The following is a 26,686-nucleotide window of genomic DNA, read 5'->3' as shown; positions in this document are numbered from 1 at the left end:
TTACAATTATTATTTCAAAATTTAAAAAATTTAAGTAATCAGAAAAAAAATGCAGTGCTCACTATATCTTATACCACAAACTCCCTTCAAGTAAATATGTATGTAAAATTGTGGCTTGCTGTGATATTGCAAAATTGGTTAAAAGACATGAGAAACATAATGTGAGATACAGATGGATTTGAAGAATGCACGTGATAGGCTGTAGAAAAAACTGTTCGCATCCCTCTCAATTTTTTGACACAAATTTATCTTGTTCCTAACTCTGCTACACACACACACACACACACACACACACACACAAAATATGAATTTATGTATATGTGTGTGTTTTATATACATATATATATATATATATATATATGTATATAAAATGTATGTATTTTTTTTTTTTTCCTGGCTGGAAGAACAAATTTTACTCACATACGTGGTAGAGTGCAGGTACCAGAAGTTTAAACTTTTGGAAGCAACCTCAATGTATGACAACTGGAAAATGCTGAATATTCATCCCAGCTTTCTTACCACTCTGAACAACTCTGAAATGTGTTGTAGGTCATCACCCAGAAATCACAGTGGGTGTGTACCTGATTTCCTACAACTGTAACATACTGATTAAATACTGTGTGTTGGCTTTCTTCCTTTCCATTCTTATTTCAAACTCAAATCCAAAAGTTCCTAGAACCACCTTCGAAATAAATTATTTGTTCAAAAATTCTTCAGGGGGATTTACCAAAGACAAGTGATGCTATGAAATCATCTGAGATTACTTAATTTCACCTCTAGTACTTTAGGAAAATATATGAAATATGAAACAAGCAAATTTTGCTCTAAAGTATATTAAGAAATAATCCTATTTCCAAGAAGATATATAAATGGTAGATGTACTTGCCTTCCATATTAAATATCTCAGCTTTTCTGTAACACTTCAGCAGACTCTGAAATCTGGAAGTAGCACAACTCTCTGACATTTATCCTTACAGAACCATCCTCTCTAACTCCTTAGTTATCAAGGAGTTTTCTCTTTTGGGTATAGTAATTATTTTCTATATAAGACAGGTCTGGTGGTGATAAAGTCCTCAGCTTTTCTTTGGTAAAGTAATTATTTATCACTCATTTCTGAAGGACAGTTTTGTTCTAAATACTTTTGGGCTTTTAGTTGGAAGTATTTTTTCCCCCTCAAAACTTAGAATATCACACTATGCTTTCCTGGACTGTAAGGTTTTTGCTGATAATTTTGCTACTGGCTATATTGGAACTTCTTTCTGTTATTTGCTTCTTTTCTATTGCTGCTTTCAGAGTCCTCTATTTGTAATTTTTGACAGATATAATATCTTGAAATAGTCTTACTCAGATTAAATCTGATTGAAGCCCTTTCACTTTTGTCTACAAGTATACTTTCATCTTCTCCAGGTTTGGAAAGTTTCCTGCTTCTGTTTCTTGAAATAAAATAAGATTTCTACTCCTCTATCTTTCTCTTCTTTTACAAACTCCTATTACTAAAAATAATTCTCTTTTGATGTTGTCCCATAAATCTTATAATTTCTTCATTAATTTTCATCCTTTTTTCTTTCTCCTCTGTGTATTTTCAAATAACTTCTCTTTGGGTTCACAGACTCTTCTGTTTAACCTATTTTGCTCTTCATGTTTTTTGTATTGCATTTTTCATTTCATTCATCGTATCTTTCAGCTCCAGGATTTCTATTTTATCTATTTTTATTTTTTCTGCTCTCTCCATTAAATTTATTATTCTAGTTACTTATTGTTTTTTTCATTTGATTGAATTGTTTCTCTTCTTGAAGTTCTCTGAGCTTCCTTAAAATACCTATTTAAATTGTCAGATATATACCCATTTCTTCAGAGTCAGTCATTGATATTTTATTTTCTCCCTTTGGTGATTTTATGTTTCCCTGATTGTACTTGATCCCTGTGGCCATGAATCAATGTCTCCACATTTGAAGGAGTAGGTATTTATTCTGGTCTTCACAGATTAGTTCTCTCTGGGAAAACCCTACAACAGTCAGCCCATCCAGAGATTCTAAGCAGGCTACCTAGCATAGATCTAAAGTCCAGGACCTGCTCTGATCAACTTGGCACTGGGGCACATAGGAAGCCCAAGGTTCACTGAGTCGCATTTGCCACTGAGTGCTGCCTGGAACGCAGAACCTCTGCAGTCAGCTGGCAGTGGGGTAGCCTTGAAGCCTGGTGCCAGGGCAAACCTAAAGGCTTAGTCTATGGGAACTAACCTGGAGCCTGGGTTCTGGAAGTCTACTAATTCCTAACTTTTACTGTAAGGGACCCAATGTTGGTGTCCAAGGCAAAGTCCTGTGCTCACTTTTCTACTACCTTCCAAAGGAATGGTATCTGTCTCCACAGTGTGCCACCTGAGATTGAGAGAGGGGTGATGTAAATAATGTAAAACTGTTTTTCCTATGTAACTACAATTTGTCTTTTCTTACTGTTGTGCTACCAGCAGGTTCTGTGATCCCTTACCTGTATTCCTTAGCTCTTGTAAAGGTAATTCTGTGTATGGATAGTTGTTAAGATTGATTTTTTTTAAATAAATTTCAACTTGTTTATATTTTTCTTTTGTTGTCTTTGCTATCGGTGTCTTCTGAAAAAAAAAAAAAGTCAAATTTCAAGTCATGGAGCTTTTTCCTTATGTTGTCTTCTAAGAGTTTTATAGTCTTAGCTTTAACATTTAGGTCTGATTCATATTAATTTTTTATATGATGCAAGGTAAAGTGCCGGCTTCATACGTAGCATATAGATATTAAGTTATCCTAGTAATTTATTTTTTTAAAAGATTGTCCTTTCCCTCATAGTGTGGTCTTGACACACTTGTTGAAAATTATTAAACATATATACAATGTTTCATTTTTCTGGTCTCTAGTCTCTTCTATTGGTTAAGATGTCCGTCTCTCTGCCAGCAAAACAGTCTTTTGATTACTGTACCTTTGAAGTAATTTTTTTAACAAAGGAAGTATGAGTTCTTTGACTTTGTTCTTTTTCAAGACTGCTTTTTCTATTTGGAGTCCCTTAAGATTGCATACAAATTTTAGGATACATTTTTCTATTTCTGTAAAAAGAAAGGCACTGTGATTTTAAAAAGGATGAACCAAATATGATTCCTTTTGGTAATATTGACATCTTGAAAATATTAGATCTTCTGATCCATGAACATGAAATAAGTTCCCATATATTGATGTCTTCTTTCATTTGTTTCAGCAATATTTTTTAGTTTTTATTTTATGATTATTGTACTTCATTTTTTAAGCCAATTCTGAAGTGTTTTAACCTTATGCTATTGTAAATTAGTTTTTTCTTATTTTTTAAATTTATCAGTGTTGGTGTGTATAAATATAATTTTTGTGTGCTTATTTTGTATTCTGCTATATTACAATTTTGTTTATAAGCTCTAAGTAATTTTCTATAATCTCCGGGGTTTTGTACATATCACATCCCCAAGCTGCAAACAGAGATAATTTTATATCTTACTTTTAAATTTGGATGACATTTATTGTTTTCTTGCCTAATTGCTCTAGCTAGGTCTTTTAATTCTTTGTTGAGTAGACTTATTAAGAGTAGGATTCCTTGCCTTATTTCTGATCTTAGAGGAACAACTTTCAGTCATTCAATGTTCAATATAATGTTCATTATGTTTTTTCATATATGGCCTGCATTATGTTGCGATAATTTTTTATAGTCCTCATTTGTTGAATAATTTTATCATGAAAGAGTGTTGGATTCTGTTCAATGCTTCTTCTCCATCAATAAATGTGATCATGCTGGTATCATCTTCTCCCTCATTCTGCTAAAGGAGTTTATTGCATTAATTTTAATGTTAAACCATCTTTGCATTCCAGAAATAATTTCCAATTGGTTATGGCGTATGATTATTTTAATAATGCTGCCGAATTCCATTTGTTAATATTTTATTTAGAAATTTTGCATTAATGTTGATAAGGGACATGGGTCTGTTCTGTTTTCTTAAAGTGTCTTGGTGTCTGGCTTTAATATCAGAGCAACACTGGCCTCGGAGATTGAGTAAGGAAGTATTCTTAGATCTTTAATTTTTTTTGGAAGAGTTTGAGAAGGATTTGTGTTACTTTACTTGTAAATGTTCACTAGAATTAATCACTGAAGCCATCACATCTAATAATTATCTTCATTGAAAGATTTTTGATTACTGGCATAATTACAGATATATTCAGATTTTCTAGATAAATCATATTTTCATGATTTAGTTGAGTGTTTTTAGAAATTTTTCCACTTCATTTAGGGTATCTAATTTATTGGTATATAGTTGTTCATTGAACCACACTACAATTTTTTTGTTATTGTAGAATTAAAAATAATGTTCTCACTCTAAATTCTGATTTTGCTAATTTGAGTGTTCTTTTTCTGTCAATTTAAGCTAAAGTTTTATCAGTTTTGTTTACTTTCGAAATAACAAAGGCCAGATGCAGTGGCTCATGCTTGATATCTCAGCACTTTTGGAGGCTGAGGTGGAAGTATCACTTGAGACTAAGAGTTTGAGATGAGCCTGGGCAACATAATGAGACCCTATCTCTACACAAAAATAGAATAAAATTAGGCAGTAATGGTGGCACATGTCTGTATTCCTGCTACTTAGGGGGCTGAGGAGGTAGGATGACTTGAGCTTAGGAGATCAAGGCTACAGTTAGCCATGATCACATTATTGCACACCAGCCTAGGTCAGATTCTGTTTAAAAAGAAAAAAAAAAAAAATCAAATAATCCACTTTAAAAAAAATCCATAGCTTTAGGGGTACAAGTGGTTTTCCATTACAAGAATGAATTACATGAATGAAGTCTAAGATTTTAGTGTATCCATCACCTGAGTAGTGTACATTGTACACAATAGTTTTTCATCTCCTACCCACTCCTATTCTCCCGCATTCTGAGTCTCCAGTGTCCACTATACACCTCTGTATGCCTTTGCATTATCCATAGCTTAGCTCCCACTAATAAGTTAGAACATACGATAACTGCTTTTTCGATTCCTGAGTTACTTCACTTAGAATGGCCTCTAGTTCCTTCCATGTTGCTGCAAGAGATATTATTTTGTTAATTTTTGTGGCTAAGTAGTATTCCATGGTGTATATAAACATCACATTTCTTTCATCCACTCATAGGTTAACCACTTAGGATGGCTCCGTATATTTGCAATTGTGAATTGTGCTACAGTAAACCTAGGCATGCAGGTGTCTTTTTCATATATTGACTTCAAACAACCCCCTTTGCAATTTTCTCCATTTTTTCCCCGTTCTTCGTTTTGTTTATAACTTCTCCGATTTTTATATCCTTCCTTATGCTAGTATTTGATTTTAGTTTCTTCTTCTTTTTCTAGTTTCCTAAATTGTAAAGTTAGGTTGTCAATTTATAAATTTCCTTGTTTTTTAATGTAAGCATTTATAGCTCTAAATTTATTCCTTAGCAATGATTTTGGTTCATCCCTTATGATTTTTTTTTAATGTCCGGTTTTAACTTTCCTTTGTCTCTAAGTATCTTATGACTTATCTTTTGATTTATTATTTGATTCATTGGTTAAAACTGTGGTTTCAACAAATTTGTGAATTTTCTAGATTTGTCTCTGTCATTGATTTCTAACTTCACCTTTTTGTACTCAGAGTAGATACTCTGTATGATATATATCTTTGAAAATCTGTTGAGATTTAATTAGCAGGCTGATTAATGGCCTATCCTGTAAAATGTTCCATGTACAATCAAGAATGCATATTCTGTGGTTGTCAGGTACAGGTCTTTGTATGTCTCCTAGATCTCTTTAATTTATTATGTTGTTTTGGTACAGCATTCCCTTATTTATCTTCTGTCTGGTTGTTTTATCCACTACTGAAAGTAGGATATTGAAGGTCCCAGCTATCATTGTAGAAATGTCTATTGTTTTCAGTTTTGTCTGTTTTTGTTTCACATATTTTGATAATCTGCTATTAGGTACATAAATGTTTGTAATTGTTACATCATCTGCTGTATTATTCTTGTTGTACTTAATAAAATATAATATCCTTTTTCTTTTGTATACTTTTTTGGTTGAAAGACCAATTTTTCTGATATTAGCATAGGCACCCTACTCTCTTTTAGTTAATACTTACATGGGATATATTTTCCCATCATTTTACTTTCAATTTACTTATGTCTTTGAATCCAAAGGAGGCTTTTCGTAGTCAACATGAAGTTGGATCATGGATTTTTGTTTTGTTTTTTAATCAATCCTTTCAATCTCTATTTTTGACTGGAACGTTAAGTTCCTTTTCACTTAAAGCAGTTACTAATGGTAGGAACTTATTCTTGTCATCTTTCTATTTATTTTCTACATGGCACAATTTTTGTCTCTCATTTCCTGCATTACTGTCTTTTTTTTTCCTTTAGTTGATTTTTGTACTAAATGCTTTAATTTCCTTCTCATTTCCTTTTGTGTATAGGCTATAAGTATTTTATTTGCCATAGGAATTAAATTTAACATCTTAAAGTTATAACACTCTAATCTGAATTTACAGTAGCTTAACTTCAATAACATTAAAAAATTCTGCTCGTGGACTGCTCTGTCCACAGCCTTTCGTCTTCTGATGTCACACAATTGTATATCTGTATCTTGTATGTGCCAAAACAAATTAATCATTGATTTTTCAGTGAATTCCTCTCTTAGCATTGTGCAGAAAAAAAATGCGAAGTTATATCCTGAATTGGATACTGAGAATCCTGGTGAAAAACTCCTTGTTTTTTTTTTTCATATTTGTAATGTTATGTAAAATAGTTTTGCAAAATTCATAACCTTTCACCTATTTTTGAATTATTTTATTCAAGTTTAAATAGATTTTTCAATGTTTTCATTGTTCTTCAGCGCTGTTTTTTTATTAACACTCATGAGCAGAGAAAGTAACATAAATTAACTACCCTATGTATGAAAATGTGAAATAGAGAAATTTTTGAAGAAATGAAAGATAATAGCATTGTATATTTGAATAGCATATGGAAATGTCATATGCTACTTATAAGTAGCAAAGCACATTAGACATTTATAAAGTATAACAATTTTCAGTTATGTGTAAATTATAAACCAATAAGAGAGGATATTAACAAAGTTTTTAGGCCAATAGTCAATAGTATTATATTTTTATCTTAAGTAAACTGAGTATTTATACAATTTTCTTTGCTTTTTGAAATCATTTCAGGTATATTTTGTGCTTTACTTCTCATGTCATGATTGCCGAAATAGAGAAGAGCCTCCTTCCCTGTTGAGGTTGAAGTTGCTCTTCACTTCTCTTTTCCTTTCCTGTTTTACACATTTTAGCAAAGGTGGGTTTTTTAAGGTTCTTATAACTCTTTTTATTAAAAACTTGTACCATGTTCTCCTAGGACTAAATCGAAGGATATCTGAGCTACAACATGTAATGCTACACTCCAAAGATCCTTCCTGCCATCAATTCCCTCCAGGAAAATGGCCGGATATGTGATCTATTTTACCTTCGGAGCAAAGTTTGCAGACAACCTGTACCATTTTCTGAAATACTTGGGTATACACACATTTGTTTAAGAGTCTAATTCGGTTGTCTTAAGTTTTAATATTTTATACTAGGGCATCATTTGCGATTTCTGTAGAGGATTTCTGGTAACCTAATTCAAAATCCTTCAGGCAGATATGCTTCTAAGTTTTTCTTGTTCTCTTTATATTATGATAGCTAGATTCAAAATTTAATAACTAATTCATTATAGAATCATATAGAGTTATATATATAGGGGCTTTTAGAAATAATTTATTTCAACTCTCTCATAGTTGAACTGATTGAGTTCCAAATATATTAGTGTCGGTTATTACCAGACTTAGAACATTAGTCCATGTTTCTCAAAAGCCAATTTGCCACACTCCGCACTAAAATATGCCAACTTCACCACAAAATGCTGACTTTATTCATGGCAAGAGAGCTGTGCATATTTTAATCATTAATTTTAATAGTGCAATCATACATACTCAATGTTGAAAACATGGAAGAGACCCCTTGGCTGGAAAACAAGAAAAGTCAGTTCTTAATGCACAAACTGTTGTGTTCCATTGTCATGAATTTATATTGGATAGCTTGCAAGGCATATATATTTGAAAATTTCCTTTGCATGCTTAGTAGTCCTTGGTTGCAAGAAAAATAAATAAACTTTAGATTTTAACCAAAGAAAAATGTAGTAGTAAACAAAAAGCTTGATGAAAATGTGTGTGTGTGTGTGTGCGCGCGTGTGTGTGTGTGTGTGAGTGTGATTTGTGCTCCCAGTGGTGGCAGTTGGAGAAAGTGGTCAGTTGGGGAAAGTGTTTAAGTAAGACATAAGCCAAGACTACCCTCAATGTTAACATTCAAATATTATTTTTCAAACTGTACACATAAAAGTGTACATGGCTTTTAACAGGTCATGTTATGCCTCATTCATGGAAAAAGGTATAAAATTCTGTTTGTGCTTACCAGATTACATAGGACAGCACCATGTAGTAGGTCTTAAACAAATACTAACTTACGTACTAAGAAATAAAAGTATAGATTATTTTTATAATTACTGACTTTGCAAGATAAAAAGTAAAAAGACAGTGTACTTAAAAAAGTAGAATATAATAGGACTATCTGACTTGCTACTGAATGCTTACTTGCTAATGGATGTTTTCTTGGATAACAACTTTCTTCCTGTGATGCAGCTAAGCAGAGTACTGGGTCTTGCGACACACTTCTATAATTGAGTAGCTCTGGTTAATCAGACACTGTAATAGAATGTGGTCACAGGATGCTAAGGAAAGGGAACACAAGTGAATAAATTTACCTGATGAAAGCTAATGAGAGAACACGAAGAGGTAGCAGTTTTGTTAATAACACAAAGGTAAAAGTAATTCAAGAGAGAGTGATGTCAACAAGATGGTTGACTAAGAAAGTCTAGGACCTTATTTCCCTCACTTAAGCATTGTAACACATACACAATCTATACGACTGAATCACAAAGAACTAGAAAACCTGAATAGATATATAACTTATAGGTTAATTGAATCAATAAGCAAAATTTTCCAACAAAAAAAATTCCAGGATCAAATGGCTTCACTAGTGAATTATATCAAACATTTAAAGAATTAACATGGGGAGAAATGTCAGATGTAGGTGAAGGGGGATGGAGTCAGCAAACCAAATTTCCGTGTGTGTACCTATGCAACAATCCTGCATGATCTGCACATGTACCCCAGAAACTACAGCACAATAAAAAAAAAGAAAAAAAGAAAGAATTAACATCAACATTTGAGGGGTTCTCAAAGTTCTCCAAAAAAATCGAAAATGTGGGAACGCTCTCTGATTTATTTTACGAGGCTAGCTGTACCATGATATCAAAGGCAGACAAGGACATTAAAAGAAAATAGAAAATTACAGACAATATTCCTTATAAATATTGATGAAAAAAGCCACAACAAAATACTAGCAAATCAAATTCAAGAGCATATTAAGAGAACTATTAACAATGATTAAATGAAATTTACTTGTAAAGTGCAGAACAGTTCAACAAACAAAATCAATCAATGAAACACACATTAACAGAATGAAGGAAAGAAGCCCACATGATTATCTCAATTGATGAAGAAAGAATTATTTTTTACTTACTGACAGAATTCAATACAACACACTTTCATGATAAAAACACTTAACAAACTAAAAATTGAAGAAGGCTGCCTCAACACAATAAAGGGCATATATCAAAAGCATTTAGTTAACATCATCCTCAATGCTAAAAGATGAATAGCTTTTCCTCTAAGATATCACAGAAAAGGCAAGTATGCCCACTGTTTCTATTAAACAAAATATTGAAAGACCTAGCCAGAGCAATTGAGGCAAGAAAAATAACTAAGAGCCTTTCAAATTGAAAAAGAAGAAATACAATTATCTTTGATCACAGGTGACATGATCTCATAAGTAGAGAACCTTAGAAATTTCACAAAGAAAAAAAAAAAAAAAAAAAAAAAAAAAAAAAAAAAAAAAACAAAACATTGGAACTAATAAAATGGATTCAGTAAAGTTGTAAGATACAAAAATACCCAAATAGTGGTATTTCCACACACTAACAATGCATAATTTAAAAAAGAAATTAAGATAACAATTCCATTTGCAATAGCATCAAGAATAAAATATTTAGGGATAAGCTTAACCAAAAAGGCAAATGACAGGTATACTGAAACTACAAAAACCTGCTAAAAGAAATTAAAGATACCAGTGGAAAGGCATCCCATGTATATGGACTGGAAGATAATACTTTTAGGATATCAAACTACCCAAAGTAATCTACATATTCAACACAATCCCTACCAATACCACAATTGCATTAAACAGCAGAAAAATTCATCTTAAAATTTTTATGAAATATCCATGTACCCCAAAATAGACAAAAGTCTTGAAAAAGAAGAAAAAAAAAATCAAAGGACTCATAACATCCTTATTTTAAAAATTACTACAAAAGTAGAGTAATCAAGGTCAGGCTCATGCCTGTAACCCTAGCACTTTGGGAAGTTGAGGTGGGAGGATCACTTGAGGCTAAGAGTTCATGATCAGCCTGGGCAACATAGTGAGATTTTGTCTCTACAAAATAATAATAATAAAAAGAGTTGGATGTGGTTGCATATGCTGGTAGTTCAACTACTTGGGAGGCTGAGGCAGGAGGACTGCTTGAGCCCAGAATGTTCAGGTTGCAGTAAGCCAAGATCTTGCAACTGCATTCCAGGTTGGGTGACAGGGTAAGACCCAATTTCCAAAAAAAAAAAAGCTACAATCAGAAGAGTGTGATACTAAAAACAGACATCTTAATGAGTGAAAAAAAATTACAGACAACGGAGGAAAAAAACCAAAAAGACCTTTGCATATATGGCCAATTTACTGCTCTTGTCTTATTTTTGACAAGAGCATTAAAGCCATTCAGTGAGGAAAGGATTTGTCAACACATGGTAGTAGGAGAAGTGAATATTTACATTCAAAATAATTAACTCTTACCTTACACCATATGCAAAAATTAACTCAGAAATGGATCAAAGACCTAACTTTAAGAAATAAAACAGGATACTTTTAGAAGAATACATAGAGGGAAACTTTATTGCATTTGATTTTGAGAAGACTTATTGGGTATAACACTAAACGTAAGCCAACAACAATAAAAAAAGAGATATATTGAACTTCTTCAAAATTTTAAAATTTTGTGTATTAAAGACATGATTAATGAAGTCAACAACCCATAGAAGTGGAGAAAGTATTTGCTATCATATATTTAATAAAATACTAATATTCAGAATATATATATAGAAATCCTACAACTGAAAAACCAAAACAAATCCAATTAAGATATTAGCAAAGGACATGGATAGACATTTTTTAAGGAAATGAATATCACTAATGGAAAGGGAAATGCAAATTGAAACCGCAATGAGGTATCACATAACATCTATCAGGATTATTGTTATGAAAATAACAAAAAATAACAAGTGTTAATGAGAATGTGGCTTTACTGAAACTCTTGTACATTTCTGGTGGGAATCTAAAAATGGTGCCTCCACTCTAGAAAATAGTATTAAATTTGGAATTTCCATATTATCCAGCAATGTCACTTTGGAGCATATACTCAAAATAATTCAAAACAGAGACGCACACAGATATTCGTATATCCATAGGTGCAGCATCACCAAAACGTTGGTGAAAGGCTAAACCAAATATAGTATATACTTACAATATATTATTTTCAAGCTTAAAAATGTGGAAATTATGTGACATGCTACAACACGGATGAAACTTGAGGATATAATGCTAAATGAAATAATTTAGGCAAAAAAAAAAACAAGTATTGTATGATTCCACTTTTATCAGGTACCTAGAACAACAGTCAAATTTCTAGAAATTAAATGGTAGTTGCCAGTGCCTAGAAGAGAAAGGAATGATGTGTTATGTTTAATGTGTATGAAGCTTCACCTTGTAAAGATAACAATAGTTCTGGGGGATGGATGGTGATAATGGCTCTAAAACAATGTGAATGCTCTTAATGCCACTGCACTGTGCACTTAAAAATAGTTAAAAGGTAAGTTTTGGTAATATTTCATTCAAATATATAAATATATTTACATATATATATTTCTGCAATTAAAAAAAAATACATCTTTTAGAATGACACGTTGTTGGGAATGAGACACCCTTACTCATTTGGAGATCACTGTGAAAGCTCCATCCGTCCTTATGCGTTTCCAGTATTGAATGTATCCTGATGAATTCAGTCCAAGCCACTGGAATATAGGTTTAAAAGTATAAGAACACACACCATCATACATTGCAAATAAATAACTTTGCGATACCTATTATGAAATAGCTGCTGTATTTGGTAGTAATAATAAATGGAAAAAGAAGATGAAGTTTTAACACTAAATTACAAATGTAAATAATACAATAAAATTTGGTGAGTGCTAAATGGATTGTATGCTCAGGTGTAGTGGAAATCTTGACTTTTTATCCTGAGATATGCTGACTACAGCTGATAAATACATTGTATTTTTTTAATGATTTGTCAAAGTGCTAAAATATATTTTGTATTTTTAAGATAAACATTATAAAGTTGCGAGTTTCCCTATCTATAAAACATTTTGTGGTTGATGATACATATATACGCCATTAAATTGTTATAAAAACAACAAATGAAAATAATGAATATGACAGAGTATCAGTTAAGAAGGGAAGCAAAGTATTTATCAAAAGGTATTCCTGCATTTGTACTTCTAACAATTATTGCTATGACAACTCAATTACCTCTCAGAGATAACACTGAAACATCATACTGTTCAAAATCAACATCTTTGCTTTTATTTATCACATTTTAACATAAAAATAACATTTGAGATTTCTTTGTTCGACTTTCTAAAAGATAATATTAGAAATATTGTCTATAGGTAAACAGTCTTTAAGAACAATGTTTATGGAAAAAAATAATCCCCAAATCTCACCATCCTATACAGGCAGTTCTTATCCCCATGTGTGTATGTTTGGCTGGGTAAGGGTGAAGGGCAGAAAGAGGCTAGAGGAAGTAATTACAAAGTATATATTAAAATATAAAAAATGAGATGTGGCTTCTAGAAATTTGAAAGCAGGTAAAAGAAAATCACTGTAGTCTTTAAAATAAACTTTACATTTCAAACATGAAACTTTCAAGAGTAGAATCTAAAATAACAACACTGAATCATAATACGGCAAATATTTTTTTAAAACAAATTTTAGACCATTTATAATGGTGGTTCACTCAACTTCTCATAGGTTCTTCAGGCTGTAGGAAACTGACAAACAGGTAAGTGATATAAAAAGAAAAATGGGGTAGCACAAATACTAACATAAATGTGCATAATTAAATGACTCATAGCAGGAAAAATGCAGCAGCTGACCGAACAGGTTTCCCAAATAAAGTGCAAGAACAAAATATTCCAAACTCAGAAGTGACAATTAGAAGTTTTATTGATTTACATACAGGTTGAAGCTGAGCATATTATAAACCTACCACACAAAATATTTATTTGGTCAGGGATCAGTAGAGGAAGAATTAATTAGTCATGGTAAGACTAATGTTAAGAGAGCTGATAAACACTGGATAGCTTTCAAAATTATTCCAACTGTTCAGTCTTCCTAAAAATGTTAAAATATTTTGACTAACCATATATTTTAAACTATAAATAGGTCAGCAATAAATTTTTCAAATCAGATATGTCTTAGAGTTTAAGTACAGAATATTTGAGATTGAAGTAATGAGTAAAGCACTATATGGTAACACATTTTTGGATTTTTGGTGTGGAAAATGGAGAATTTAATGCAACTAGCCTCCCTGCCATTGACAAAAATCTCTCTTGAAGTGGAAATTCCTTGTGTGTGCCTACAATTTTTTTTTTATAATGAAGATAAAGATCTTTCAAAGAATAGCTTTTTCTAGTTCAACAACTGTTTAATTATTATTAACGATAGTTAAAGAGATTTTCCTGAAATATTGGCTTAGGGAAATCAGAAGTGTTCACAAGGTTTAAGCTCTCTGATATCACAACCTCAATATTTCAGTGACTTCATATAATCACATAAGATTGTTTTTTTGTTTCCCTTGCCTCACTCAGATTAGTCCAACACAGTTATTCTTACTTATGCCATTTTCTTCCAAGTGACAAGGACCCAGGCTCTCTCCATTTTGTGACTTTACATTCCTGATGCTCCTCAGTGTCCTCTCCATTTAGTCAGTAGACAGAAAAAGAATGGAAGATTGGGTGCGGGAGGATTTCATGAGCTGGAGTTGAAAGTGGTGTATATCATTTTTTCCCCACACTCTCTTAGCTCTAATCCAGTCATATGGCTTCATCTAAACCCAAAGGAGCTCTGTATTTGGTGAATAGCCAGAAAATTGGGCAATTTATCTTTATAGATAAGAATTTCTATTTTCCGAGTTTATTTACTGTGGGAACAAAACAAGATTTTATACTCACTTTATCTAACCCCATCTGCTTTTCAGGCATGTGTGTGTGTACGTGTGAGCATGTATGAGTTTAACAAAAATATTACTTTGCCAAAACACTCTAAGGCAAAGTTTTGTTTTCACACTTCCATTACTATGTTTTCAGCATCATCTTTCTGTGTGATGGTGCACAGCTTTTTTGGCTTTGCTTAGGGCAGAACACAATGTTCCCATCACTTAATCACACCCCCCTTTTCCTAATATAACAGTATTTTAAACTCCTTTCTGGATGTCCAATCCTTTTAAGAATGTACATGTCTGTTGTTGCATAGTTTTAAGTATCATATAGTGAGTTGATAATATGCTAAAGTCTTCATGAGAAATAGTATAGGGTTTCTCACAAAATGGTCCCTAAATCCACTACATCAGAATCACCTGAGGTATTTCTTAACTTTTGAAAATCTGAACCAGGAATTGAGAGTTCAATCTCCCAGAGATGACTGAAACCTGCATTTAAAGGACCACTTCCAAGGGGCTCTATTGCATATGAAATTTTAAGAACTGAAAGCTTAGTGGTACCATCTTCCAACATAACACATTTTAATTACAGTGACTTTCATATAATTTCATATAATCACATAACAAATCTTATGTAGACTTCAACTGGGATGGAATAAAACAAGTACACTGTTCTCCTCACAAAACTTTAATATTATTCAACTAAGATAAACAACCAAAAGACAAACATCTGTTGAATTCAAAGACAGCACGAAATGTGAATGCTTCTAATATAAAACTGAAAAGTGAACCAGGCTGTCATTTAGATGCTTTACAAATAAACAGGAAACTCAGGTAAAAAATAGCAAACTGCTGATAGCAATCAGAATTGTAACAAAGTTAGATGAGCTTCCTGTAGCTTCCAGATGTCTTTATAATTGAAATAAATGACTCCTTAAAAAATAAAGCAAAATAAATTATGAAGAGAAGGATGCCTGACTAAACAGTTTAGAATATATGTAAATGCATATATATATTTTAATATATTTGACACTTCAAAATACCTAGCTAGATAAACCAAACCAGGTCATCAAACAGCTTTATAACCTACATTTACAAGATAAAAATTAAATAACATTTTTAACAGGAAGTATTACTTTATTGAAAAGTGCTTTAATAAATATGTTTTCCTTAAATAACACCTTTCTCATTGGAGATTAAGTTTTCTAGAGATACAAAAAATGCAATGAAAAGACCCAAATTATTTCATTATTTAAATATAAAATAAAAGGTATGCCACAAGGGGCATGGAAACTGATGGTTTCAGTTTGTCTCCTATACAAAATATATATAGTATGTAATGATAATTGTTAGAATTACCTAAATATTTATTCTTTTTTTTCACTATTCCTATCTTTCATGTTACCACCACACCACCACCACCACCACACAGCAAGAGTTAGATTTAGCTAGTTAATTAGTTCCTGAAAATTCTTGAGATAGGTGTAGACACAGGAGTGAAGCGGGTAAAAGAGAAAACCTCTTCTTTTAATACCAACAAAACTTTTTATAAATTAAATACAATTTCTACTATCACTTCCCCAAAAGAATTAGAACACCCTGCTGCTAGTGCCAAAGGTGACATAGGCACCTAATGTACAGCACTTCTCTTTAAATTCCAGGAATCTCTGAATACTGCTGAATATAATTGTTAAAATTAAAGTTATTATGGTAGCCATAGAGTATTGCTGAAAAACTATGATTTTGCTAATTGATGTGAAATAGATTACTATTCTTTAATACAAACATTTTGTATTATTCTCTGTTAATACAAACATTTAATACAAATTCATCATGGATGAGTTTTTTTTTCCCTATTTTTAATTGTTAGTGTCTGAAGCCTTGATACAGAGGCTGTTACTCAGGTACAAGTGATTTCACATTGCTGAAAATGCTTTCCAAAGTTCTCAGGAAGTCACAAGTCTTTAGTGACTAATATACCTAAAAACACTGAACTGTGGGATGGGTGATTCATCACTTTCCAGTAGGTGTGTTCTTATTTTGAATGCTAACTGTGACCATCCAGGAATACTAGTGTCATTTAACTACTTTGGTGGTCAGAATCCGCAACTATACATAATTATGATAACTGTATTTTTAAGTAGTGACTTATTTTTAAGTAGAGGCATTTAGGCATTTAGAAATAGAAGCTCCATTCTGGTGCCACTGCAATGCTGGTTTAGTGTATCTAATTGCCTAAATGGATTTCAGCTCTTTAGCTGCTGTCATTATAGCAAGTCCCAAAAATAAGAAATGGTTACTCAGGGAAATGTGCTTACTTCGGGAAATGGAAGCATTTGTACTGCTTTCTAAATGTGCATTCTGCCCAGAACTCATCAATGTGCTCATTGACGGTGTGTCTTCCTTGATAGCTCTACTTCAATATACTAAATTGCTCTTGGAGATTATTTGAAAAAGTAGGAGAGAAAACTTCAACAGGTTTCCATGGCTTCAGGGTGAAAACTTTGAATCCCTATAGCCATCAGAGTAAAGATAAAAAGCCCTTGTGAACTCACTATTCCCATTTCCCCCATTCCATCCACTGCTCCAAACTCTGGCCACTTGCATTCCTGATTCTATCAGTCTCTTACTTCCTTTATTTCACTTATGTTTCCTCTGCCTAGTATTACAGATTATTCTTGGTGCTGCCAAAATATTCTGTTTCTTAGTCTTTGAAATAATAAACATTGTTTTAAGAGAATGATTTTTTATAAATATTTTCTTTCCCATCTCCAAATTTAAACTCAGAAAAGGTAAAACTATTGATTTTCTTTTTAAAAGCTTGTTGGAACTTATGTTCAGCCATAGCTGACATTTAATAAATGTTTGATGAAATCTGCCTCTGGATAATTTCATCTATTTGAAGCTAAGTTAAAAAGGCAGTTCTTTGGAAAATATTCCCTAATACTATACAATGAACATTTACTAAGTAACTATATTTAATGTTGAAGGTACTGGTATATGTTCATTTGTGGATGCAAAGACGTTATGTCCATGTACACAGGAATTAGGAGAGCAACTGGTTAATGGCAGGGTCTGAATCTGAAAAAAATCCTAATATCCTTCAAGTAGTCACTTAACTTCTTCCATCTTATTTCCATTCTCCCTATGTTATGTATGTATGTAGGTAGGTATAAACACCTACCACATACACACACGTGTTCTATATTTTTATGATTGAATTTCTCTACTGAATTTATCATTTCTCTCCTTTTCCTCTTATTTCTCTGTTGAAAACAAATACTGAAACAAAGTTTTGCTTTGCAATTATTAACAGAAGAATTTTCAAGCTAGAAACCCATGTATCTTCCCACACAGTCTATTATCTTTATAAAGTAACAGAATGAAACAACCAGAGATAATGCTATACTTCTGCAAATAAATTATTTCAAATGACTTTTATCTAACCCTCATGCATATGGAGACTGTGGACAGGCTTCTGTTTTTTCTCAAATGCTCACATAAAAAATAAATTATTGTTCGATGATTAGTTATACGATAAAGATGAACATTTAATATCACTGCTTTTTAACTAGACTAATAAAATTGACATTTACTGTTTAACTGGATTAGACCCAGTTTTACAATACAATTTCATATACTGGATAACCTGGAGAACCTAAAGAATGGTTTAAACAAATCGTTTTTCCAGAAAACAAATTATTATTTCACTTCATGTTATTTTTTTATAGTACATATGAACAGAACAAATTATTTATGCACTAAATTATATTTTTTATTATTTATTTTAAACATTTTAGTGATAACCTTATGCCTCTAACAGTCCTTCACCTTCTGAAAGCATGATCCTGAATTTCCTCTTCCGGTATAAACCACAAAACACGATTTTAGGTATATAATAATCTACCCACTTAAACAATCAACTTCTACATTTGGGCATAATTACTTTATAATGCATGATGAAATGAATTACACACATCCTGGGTAGTGTGCTTCTTAAAGTCCATCTAACAATTTAAAATTTAGTAATGCATATGAATATGGCATCCGAAAATCTGGTCTTTGTATATTTCAGAGCTCTATGAATATTAAGGTTTTTTGCTTTTTCACAATTTCATTAACAGTTATAAATTTAAGGACATAATGAACCTATGAGTTGTAAAAGGGTCTCAAAACAATCTAGGATATTCAGGGTTTCAAGAGCAAATTGTATCAGTCGGGCATGTTTCTTAATTAACTAATTACAAACTCAAATAGGAAGTTTCTCAGAGCCCAAAGTTCTAACTGTAAGGCAGGAATGAGGTGTATTAATCTCAGAAAGGCTCCACAATGGGAGAATATTAACACTGCCTGAAAATAGTTACGGCATTTTCAAAGTTAGCAGAAACTTCTCAGATGTTATCACTAACATAGTTTGTAGATATTTTATTACCCTTTGGAAAAACAAGTTCATAAAAATACTATGTCAATAAAATATATACACCTAATATTGTATTAGTATGTACTGGTAGCACAGGGAAGTAAACCACTTATTTTTAGAGATTTTCAAAACCCTCACTCATCACCACTGCTACAAAAAGTACAAGTTTAGCACTACAGGAAATAATGACCAGCAGAAAATGTCCATTTTGTTATGGCAGGGGAGAATATTAGAAAGGAAACTTTAGTTTAATAAATTTCAAAACTGTACAGACAGAATGAGCAGTACTAGCTTTGGTGACACTATCTGGGATACTAAGAATATTTACCTGATAGGAATAAGTCACATAAATATAGAAGACCTTAATAAAGAATTGTAGGATGGTACTCTGAACAAGTTTTCTCTCACGATGTTTTTTAGAAACTGATCCTAGCAACTGGTTGGATAGAAATGGTCAGAAATACTGAATGCAATGTGTTAAATTATTTTTAATGTTTAGAACCCTGTCAGAAAAAAATGATATTTCAGAAAAGGTAGAAGTAATAGAAGTATAATATATAAGTAAAATGCTTTTTTGGATGTTACCTCTGTGAAATGTCATACAAACTTCCAAGTCACACTTAAAAATCTGGAATTACATATGCATTGTGTTCCTTTTTCATTTTTGTCAACCATTTACATTTTCACCAATGTTTGCAGATCTCCCCTCTAACAGGGTTTTCCTTGAACTTACGGGTTTAGTGATGAACAAAAATAATAAAATATCTTCCCTATAAGAACATACAAAATGACTACACATATAAAATACTATGTTACTAATATATTTTAAGTAACAATATTCACAAGTGTCATACCATTTGACACAAATGGAATAAAAGAAATAACAGTATATTGTTACTAATATATTTTAAGTAACATATTCATAGATGTTGTACCATTTGAAGCAAATGGAATAAAAGAAATAACAGTAAAATTTACTGTAAGCAGTAAAATTTGGTGCATTAAAAATAACAAAGAAAATTATCTTAAATCCATAGAGGAACTAAACACTATTCCAAGTACGTGTGAGAGGCAAAAGCAGCAAAAGAAACCTCCTTGATTTAAAATAAAATCAATCTAAAATTACAATCTATTTAGAAGTAATGAATGGCCTTTGTATTAAAATATATGAGATAGTCTCAGAGTGGTGGTCAAATAAAAAGGTAAATATGTAAATGTATTTGTTGGAATATGTGAAAGAATACATACATATTATCAAATATTAATTTTCAAAAACCATACAAATATTAAAAAATAAATAAGGGAATAATAAAGACAAAACAATTTAAAAGAAGGTATGAAAACCAACATTAAAGAAAACATTTGTGCTTTTCAAAGACATACAAAGTAGAAAAAAAGCCTCTGGGAAATACTAATAAGAAAGAGAGAAAATAAACAGCAGAAATGAAAAATGGGATAGCACACAGATATAAAAAAATTAGTCAGCTCAGAGTGAAACTACATGAATTACATTAAACAGGGAGTATGAGAGATAGGTCAATAAAATTACATATTATGAACCTTTCCAAAAAAATGATAAAGTGTCCATACATTATGTTTAAGGTTAAAAAAAAAAAAAAAAAAGCTCATATATATACATAGTACATAGTCAAAAGACTTAAAAATGTAAAGAGCTTAAAATATAAGCCAGAAGAAAATGTCCAAAAAAAAAGTAGTAAACTGAGATCTAATACAACTTATTGAAATAAAAATCAAAGATTCAAAAATCAAAGATTCAAGAAATTGATAAAAAACAATAGCTTGGCTATATAAAGTTAAGCTAGGCTTGGGAAAAGCATCTTGAATGCAATCTAAAGAAAAAGATCAATTGTAAATACAAAAGAAAGTTTACATGACATGAAGAAAAATGTAAGAAAATTTAATTGATGTCTAATTGGTATCTTAGAAGAAGGTAATACAAAAGAGGTAAGAGTGCTTTTTAAACAGATAAAGCTGAAAATACTCCAGAATTTCTGAAAAAGTGGCAGTTTAAGATACAGAAAGCCCAACTAATTGCAAGCAGAATGAATGAATAAATAAGTAAACCAGAATCCCAAACTATTCACAATATAGTAAAATGATAGAGCACTAAGTATAGAAGGTTTTATAAGCACCCCATGGGTAAAAAAAGTTCATAGGAAGGTCTTTTAAACTGACAGCTGACTTCTCATCAACAAGGACCAAAACCAGATGACCAAAAATCAATGAGTTAATCTTCAATGTATTAAGTCAAATTGCCTACCAAGCATTCTCTACATAATAAAACATTTCTCAAGAATGAGGACGAAATAAAAATATTTTCATAGTAAGAAAAAGCATTATACAGTCTACAAACTCTAAGGAAAATTCAGACACATTTATTTAGGTGGGAAAAGTATTTCACATAAAAGTTCTGAAAGGTAAAAATAATGTGGGCAAAAATAGTAAGTAAATTTAGTAAATATAAATAAGGCACTGACCATATAAAATAATTTTAAAAATTAATTTTTGAGAACACAGGCTAGAAGTAACAAACTGGACAAAAATATCTTAATAGTTTAGAGTGGGATAATCTATCAATGGTTACAGCTATTTAGGATTCATTTATTAAAAAAAGATCAAGATTCTTTAATTAATGAGACATTGTTAACTATGAAAGCTAAACTAGCAGACAAGACCTTCTAAACAAACAAACAACAACAAAAAAAGCATGAGAATAAAACAATAAAAAATAAAACTAAAAGACACGAAAGGGATAAGTAAAAAACCAAGAGAGAGAAAATAAAAAATTGACACAACTACAAAATCATAAAGACAAACATGGAACTGAATTTCTAAAAAATAACATTTTAAATGCTATATACAAGTCGTAAATATAAAGAAAGGTTGAAACTAAAAAAGGATGGAAATTCAAGTGAAAAGATGTCAAGCAAAGAGTAACCAGAACTGGCAAAGTTATATTAATATATTAATATAGTTTTAATATTAAAACTATTAGAGTTCAAGGCTAAACACAGTAGCCTAGAGATGAAGTAGGCTACCATACAAAGGTAAAAGTTCAGTTCAGAAGAAAGATATAAATATAAAATTATATACACCTTAAAAAAGTAAAAATATGTAAATATTTTAATAGTATAAAGCAAAGTATTTATATATAAAATATTTTAATAGCACAAAGCAAAATATTTAATAGCAAAAAGCAAAGTAAGTAAGCAAATGGAACTATAAAGAGAAATGAACAAATCCACTATCCCAGTTGAAGACTGTCCCACACCTCTCTCAGGTGATACTCAGACCACAAAATATAGAAGATATAAATTGAAAAAAAAACTACAGACATAATCTAATAGGAAATACTACACACAATCTAAAATGCATTCTTTCTAAACTCATGTGAAACATTAAAAAAGGATACCACATCAAGGCTATAATTCACTCACCAAATTTCAAAGTTTGTTATGTAAATGACATCCTCTGATCAAATTAAAATAAACTTAGATTATCCTCCCACAAACATACAGAAGACCAAATTATTTTTCAATTAAACGTATGAATCAATGAAATAATTATAACAGAAAATAGAAAATGCTTTGAATGACTGTGAAAATAAACTCAAAAGAAATGTATAGCCTTAGATATTTATTTCAGAAACCAAATAATGATCCAAATACATGAGCTGATCATCTGATAAAAATAAGAGTTTACAGAAAACCATCTGAAAACAGAAGGTAGGAAATGATCAAGGTATTACTAGAGGTCAATGAAACAAAACATACAACAGTGGGTGACAAAAGCCAATCTCTGATTCTTTGAAAAAACTAATAAATGAACATCTGAAAACAGTGATCAAGAAATGTTTTAGATAAGGCACAAAAAGATACCAAGAATGTTAACACTAGGCTATATATCTTAAAAGGGTCAGATGAGCTCACTGTTATAGCTCTGGTTCACAGCAAGAACCTTAGCACAAAGGACTCAACAAACATTTGGATCCATGAATACAATTTGGATTAGTGAATAAATTATCTTCCCTGCATATAACCACCTGCCTAAAATAATCTCCTCCTCCTTGAATTAAATTCAGCATGTCTGCATCATAGAAGGAAGCAACTCCTGAGGCACAAGGTCAGTACCCCCTCCCCATCTGCACACCATTTGTTCAAACCAGTCCCAGCTCCTGCCATGTTATTGGCTTCTTAGTATCTGTATTAACAGTTCTGCCTGCCAGCATATGAAGATGAAGAAACAAATATGCAACTGAGAGAGATCCAGGGCTTTTAATCCACAGATGCCAGAGCTTGTCCCACCTGGGTTGTAGTCAGAAATCAGGCTGAACTCAGGAGTTCACAGTCTTTCTTGCAATGATGATTGTGTGTGTGTGTTGGGGGAGGGTCAGAGGACTGAGGACTGGGGAAGAAGAAGACAGGAGTTAGCTCTGGGTGTGCTGAGCATGGGAAGGTGTTAAAATTGTAACATAAGCTCTTTCCTGTTCTCACCACCTATCTGCTGCATGGGTAGCAGAGCTCAGATGCACAGAGAAGTAAACCAGGCTTTCTTTCCCCTCCTTCCACACTCGCAGTCCAAATACACCAAGGCCCGAGTTGGGCGTCTGACCTGTTCTAGGATCTTTCTCCATGCTGTTGTCCTCCAGGGAGCCATGGCAAATTTGAATCTAGAGCAGGTTGTAGACCATCAGCCTTGGAGAAATACAGGATAGACAGTGGATAAGGCCAATCTCCCAGCTTCTCTCCACCTGCCTGCCCATGCCCACTTGTTCCATCTCTCATTTACCTTGGAGGACACACCAGGGTCTCTCTCCATGATGTCTCCTATACTGTGCTCCTCGGGTCGAGCCAGCTGCTGGGGTTTATCATCTAGAATATTCTCTGCCTCAGCGGCAGCTTCAGGGAACAGCAGCTTACCCTGCAGGGTATACAGAAGCTGGAGGAAGGTCTGGTGCCTACAAAGAGGAGGTAAGTGTGAAGGGAAGGAATCTCAGCTGAACCATTCTGAATCTGCAGCCAATGCCCCCAGCCTTACCTCTGTAGCTTGTCCCGCTCCTGTCTTGCTTGCTGCTTCAAGTTTCCAAGTTTCTGAAACACCCCCTCAAGCTCCTTCTGAGTTCCTATCTTACGCTCCCTCACCTGTGCAGAAACCTCTGCCAGATGCTGCAGACGCTTCTCCTGCCAGGAGTGAGTGTGCAGACATAATATATCAGATACTGAGGTTTTAGAACCATCCCTCTAACCCCTCCAGCCTACATCCAGCTCAGGGCTCAGACTCACTGATGAAAAGAGGGACTCTATTCACTTCAGGATAGAGTAGGGAGCTAGAGAAAAAGAAATATCAGAATGAGCTGTTCTAGGGTGAGGCATTCTTTGGGGAAGGGGAACGAAGGTGATGCTAACACTTATTTAACTTGCTATGTGCCAGGTACTATTTTAAGCACTTTAATAACCCTATAGAGTAGATGCTATTATTGCCTCCATTTCAGATAAAGAAATACAAGTTAGGTGACCTGCCCAAGGTCACCCAGTGGTAAGTGGTGATACTGAGATTCAAGCCCATGTTGGTATTTATATTACAGTGCCTCAAACGAGAAAGAAAAATGAAGGTTTTCTAGGTAGGGGATACTGTCCATGCAATAGCATGATGGTGGGAAGAGATACTCTCCTAGGTGGATCAACCTACCTGTTGTAGCTGCCACTGCTTCTGGGCTGCTCTACGTTTCTCCATGGCCATTTGTTTCTGCAGATAAGCAAGGGAAAGAGAACAGAAGAAGTCTATTTTTGTTTGGAATTTTGAAAGATTGCAAGCTGGCACAACTCAGCTTGCTCACTCTTTCCCTCTTTTTACCTAACTGCCCTTCCCTCCCCCTACTCAAGGTCCCTGGGTGTACCTTGGCCTGGAGCTGCTCAAATGCTTCTTGGAGTTGTGTCCGTTTCTTCTGGGCTTCCTCCATCTGAGTCAGGGACTTGGTGAGTGCAATTTTGATGGCCTCCACGTTCTCTCTATAGGTGGCCTTCAGCTCTTTCCATTGTTCTTTGGCTGCAATTGCCTTCTGTCCTGAATGAGCCACCAGGAATAAGAACATGAGTGAGGGTGGCCTGCTAGACTGCCCCCTTGCAACACTGGGCCTCCTTCTTCCCATCAGCCAAATGGGAGACCTAACTGAAACCCTCCTATCTTCCCCACTCAGGCCAGCTGCTACTCCTATCCTTTGCCTACTCACGGCTCGTGTCTTCAGAAGCCAAGGGATCCAGACCGTGGGCAGTGTCCTCCTGAGCCAGAAAGTTCTGCAGGAAGTCCACCACCTGAAGCTGGCTGCAGAGCAGCTTGTCTTTCTTCTGGGAGTCCTGCTCAGAGGGAGGGCAGAGACAGGGAACATCCTTACCTCTTTATAGGTTTCCTTAAAGGCTGCTCTCTACCAATGCTGTCCTGTATCTCAATAAGAGGAGCCAGGACCAGACCCTGGCTTCTGAAAGGCTGGCTCCCATCTTGTACATACCACCACAAACTCAACCAGGATCTTGGTTGACAGTTCCGCCTCCTCCTGGAGGCCTACTGGTTCCAGGATGCCTGCTACCTCAGTCAGGACCCTGGAGGGGCAAGGAAACACAGGGAATTGCATTTTCCTGTGGTGCTAATTCTATAGTACGCATGTGTACACAAACACATGTTGATGTGTATATGAGTATTGAGAGTCTTGCCTTGACCAGGGTTTACACAAAGGCCTTAAGGGCCTACAGACTGCAACCAGTAATGGTATGCATGGAGGGCATACAGTAGTAATATGTGACAAAAAGAAAACAAGCAGGGCTAGAGTATAAGGAGTTTGAGGAAAGCGCTGAGATTTTATATAGGGAGTGTCTCACTGAATAGAAACCATTTGAGTTAGGATGTGAAGGAAGCCAGGGAGATATGCAAGGAAGGGGAAGAATGCTGAGCCTTGGAATCCCTCCTGGCACTGAGCACTAGCGTTGGGGCAGCGTCTTGAAATAGCCGAGAAAGGACTCAGGGCAGAGGGCTGGATGCCTTGGTGTATTCTAGGATTTTTCATTGTTAGGGACTGGAGCAGTCTACGAGAGGGCAGGGATGGAGATACGAGAAGCAATTGGGGAAGTGTCGTTTGGGACAAGAAGACAGAAATGAAACTGTCTCCTTCTAGAGCACACTCTGTGGAGTATGTGTATGTGGGGAGCGGCGAACGGTCCCTCAATCGCCGTACTCCTGGAGCAGGCAACAGTCACTTCGGGAACCTAAGACGGGGCTGCAATGAAGATCACTTCACGGCAGGGTCGAACCTCAACAGCTGTACAGGATTGGGGGCACCAATTGTTATACAGGGGAGCCCATAAGGTCCTCCCAGGCCCACCTCGAGCTGCCACTTGGCCGCAGACACTTACTCTAGGACTGCAGTTTCCACCTCAGTTTCTGCCGCCTCCATCTTTCCCGGTGCCGCGTTCAGCTACCTTCCCACAATCCCTAGGTGTACTTTGAATTCACAGTCGACTTCGCGCCGGGAAAGGCGATTGGTTGCGGGGGTCAGTGGGCGTGCATCAAGGACCATTGTGCGCTCTAATTGGCAGGCGCGGATTCGCAAACTGGCGCGGGGCGGTGCTGGACGCAGGCGTAGTTTTGGGTTCTGCGCCTGCGTGCTAGACAGTAAGCGGTGCCAGTGACGAGCGGGCGTTCACCTCCGTTGCGCGCCTCCCAGAGTTCTTGTCGCTCTACG

The 26,686-nt window shown here is 34.1% G+C and overlaps 1 protein-coding gene across 5 annotated transcripts; it reads right to left on the bottom strand.

Annotated features, from left to right (window-relative positions):
- Positions 1-22,570: 22,570 nt before the first annotated feature.
- On the bottom strand, positions 22,571-26,464 carry ZWINT (ZW10 interacting kinetochore protein). 5 transcript variants are annotated; one of them, XM_017518261.2, is made up of 9 exons: positions 26,358-26,464; positions 25,460-25,550; positions 25,184-25,307; positions 24,851-25,017; positions 24,643-24,699; positions 23,992-24,134; positions 23,743-23,911; positions 23,566-23,648; positions 22,571-23,358 (listed from the first exon to the last, which is right to left on the bottom strand). In XM_017518261.2, the coding sequence occupies exons 1-8, from the start codon at positions 26,396-26,398 to the stop codon at positions 23,571-23,573; spliced, it is 870 nt and encodes a 289-aa protein (XP_017373750.1). In that variant the 5' UTR covers positions 26,399-26,464; the 3' UTR covers positions 22,571-23,358; positions 23,566-23,570. The 5 variants fall into 5 exon arrangements, with proteins under 5 accessions (XP_017373750.1, XP_017373752.1, XP_017373748.1 ...); XM_017518263.2 differs by having other exon boundaries at positions 23,743-23,874; positions 24,096-24,134; XM_017518259.2 differs by having other exon boundaries at positions 24,851-25,550; positions 26,358-26,412.
- Between the last annotated feature and the right edge of the window lie 222 nt (positions 26,465-26,686).

This window comes from Cebus imitator, unplaced genomic scaffold, assembly GCF_001604975.1.
Source record: "Cebus imitator isolate Cc_AM_T3 unplaced genomic scaffold, Cebus_imitator-1.0 Scaffold666, whole genome shotgun sequence".
Taxonomy (NCBI): domain Eukaryota; kingdom Metazoa; phylum Chordata; class Mammalia; order Primates; family Cebidae; genus Cebus; species Cebus imitator.
The sequence above is the reverse complement of the archived record's forward strand: the minus strand, read 5'-3'. Positions and strand labels throughout refer to the sequence as shown.

Coding starts and splice junctions, on each gene's coding strand:
- ZWINT (XM_017518259.2), bottom strand. CDS start 25,339: ATGTTCCCTGTCTCTGCCCTCCCTCTGAGCAGGACTCCCAGAAGAAAG. Junction 24,135..24,642: donor AGCAGTGGCAGCTACAACAG/GTAGGTTGATCC, acceptor CACTCCTGGCAG/GAGAAGCGTCTGCAGCATCT. Junction 23,912..23,991: donor GAGCGGGACAAGCTACAGAG/GTAAGGCTGGGG, acceptor TCCTCTTTGTAG/GCACCAGACCTTCCTCCAGC.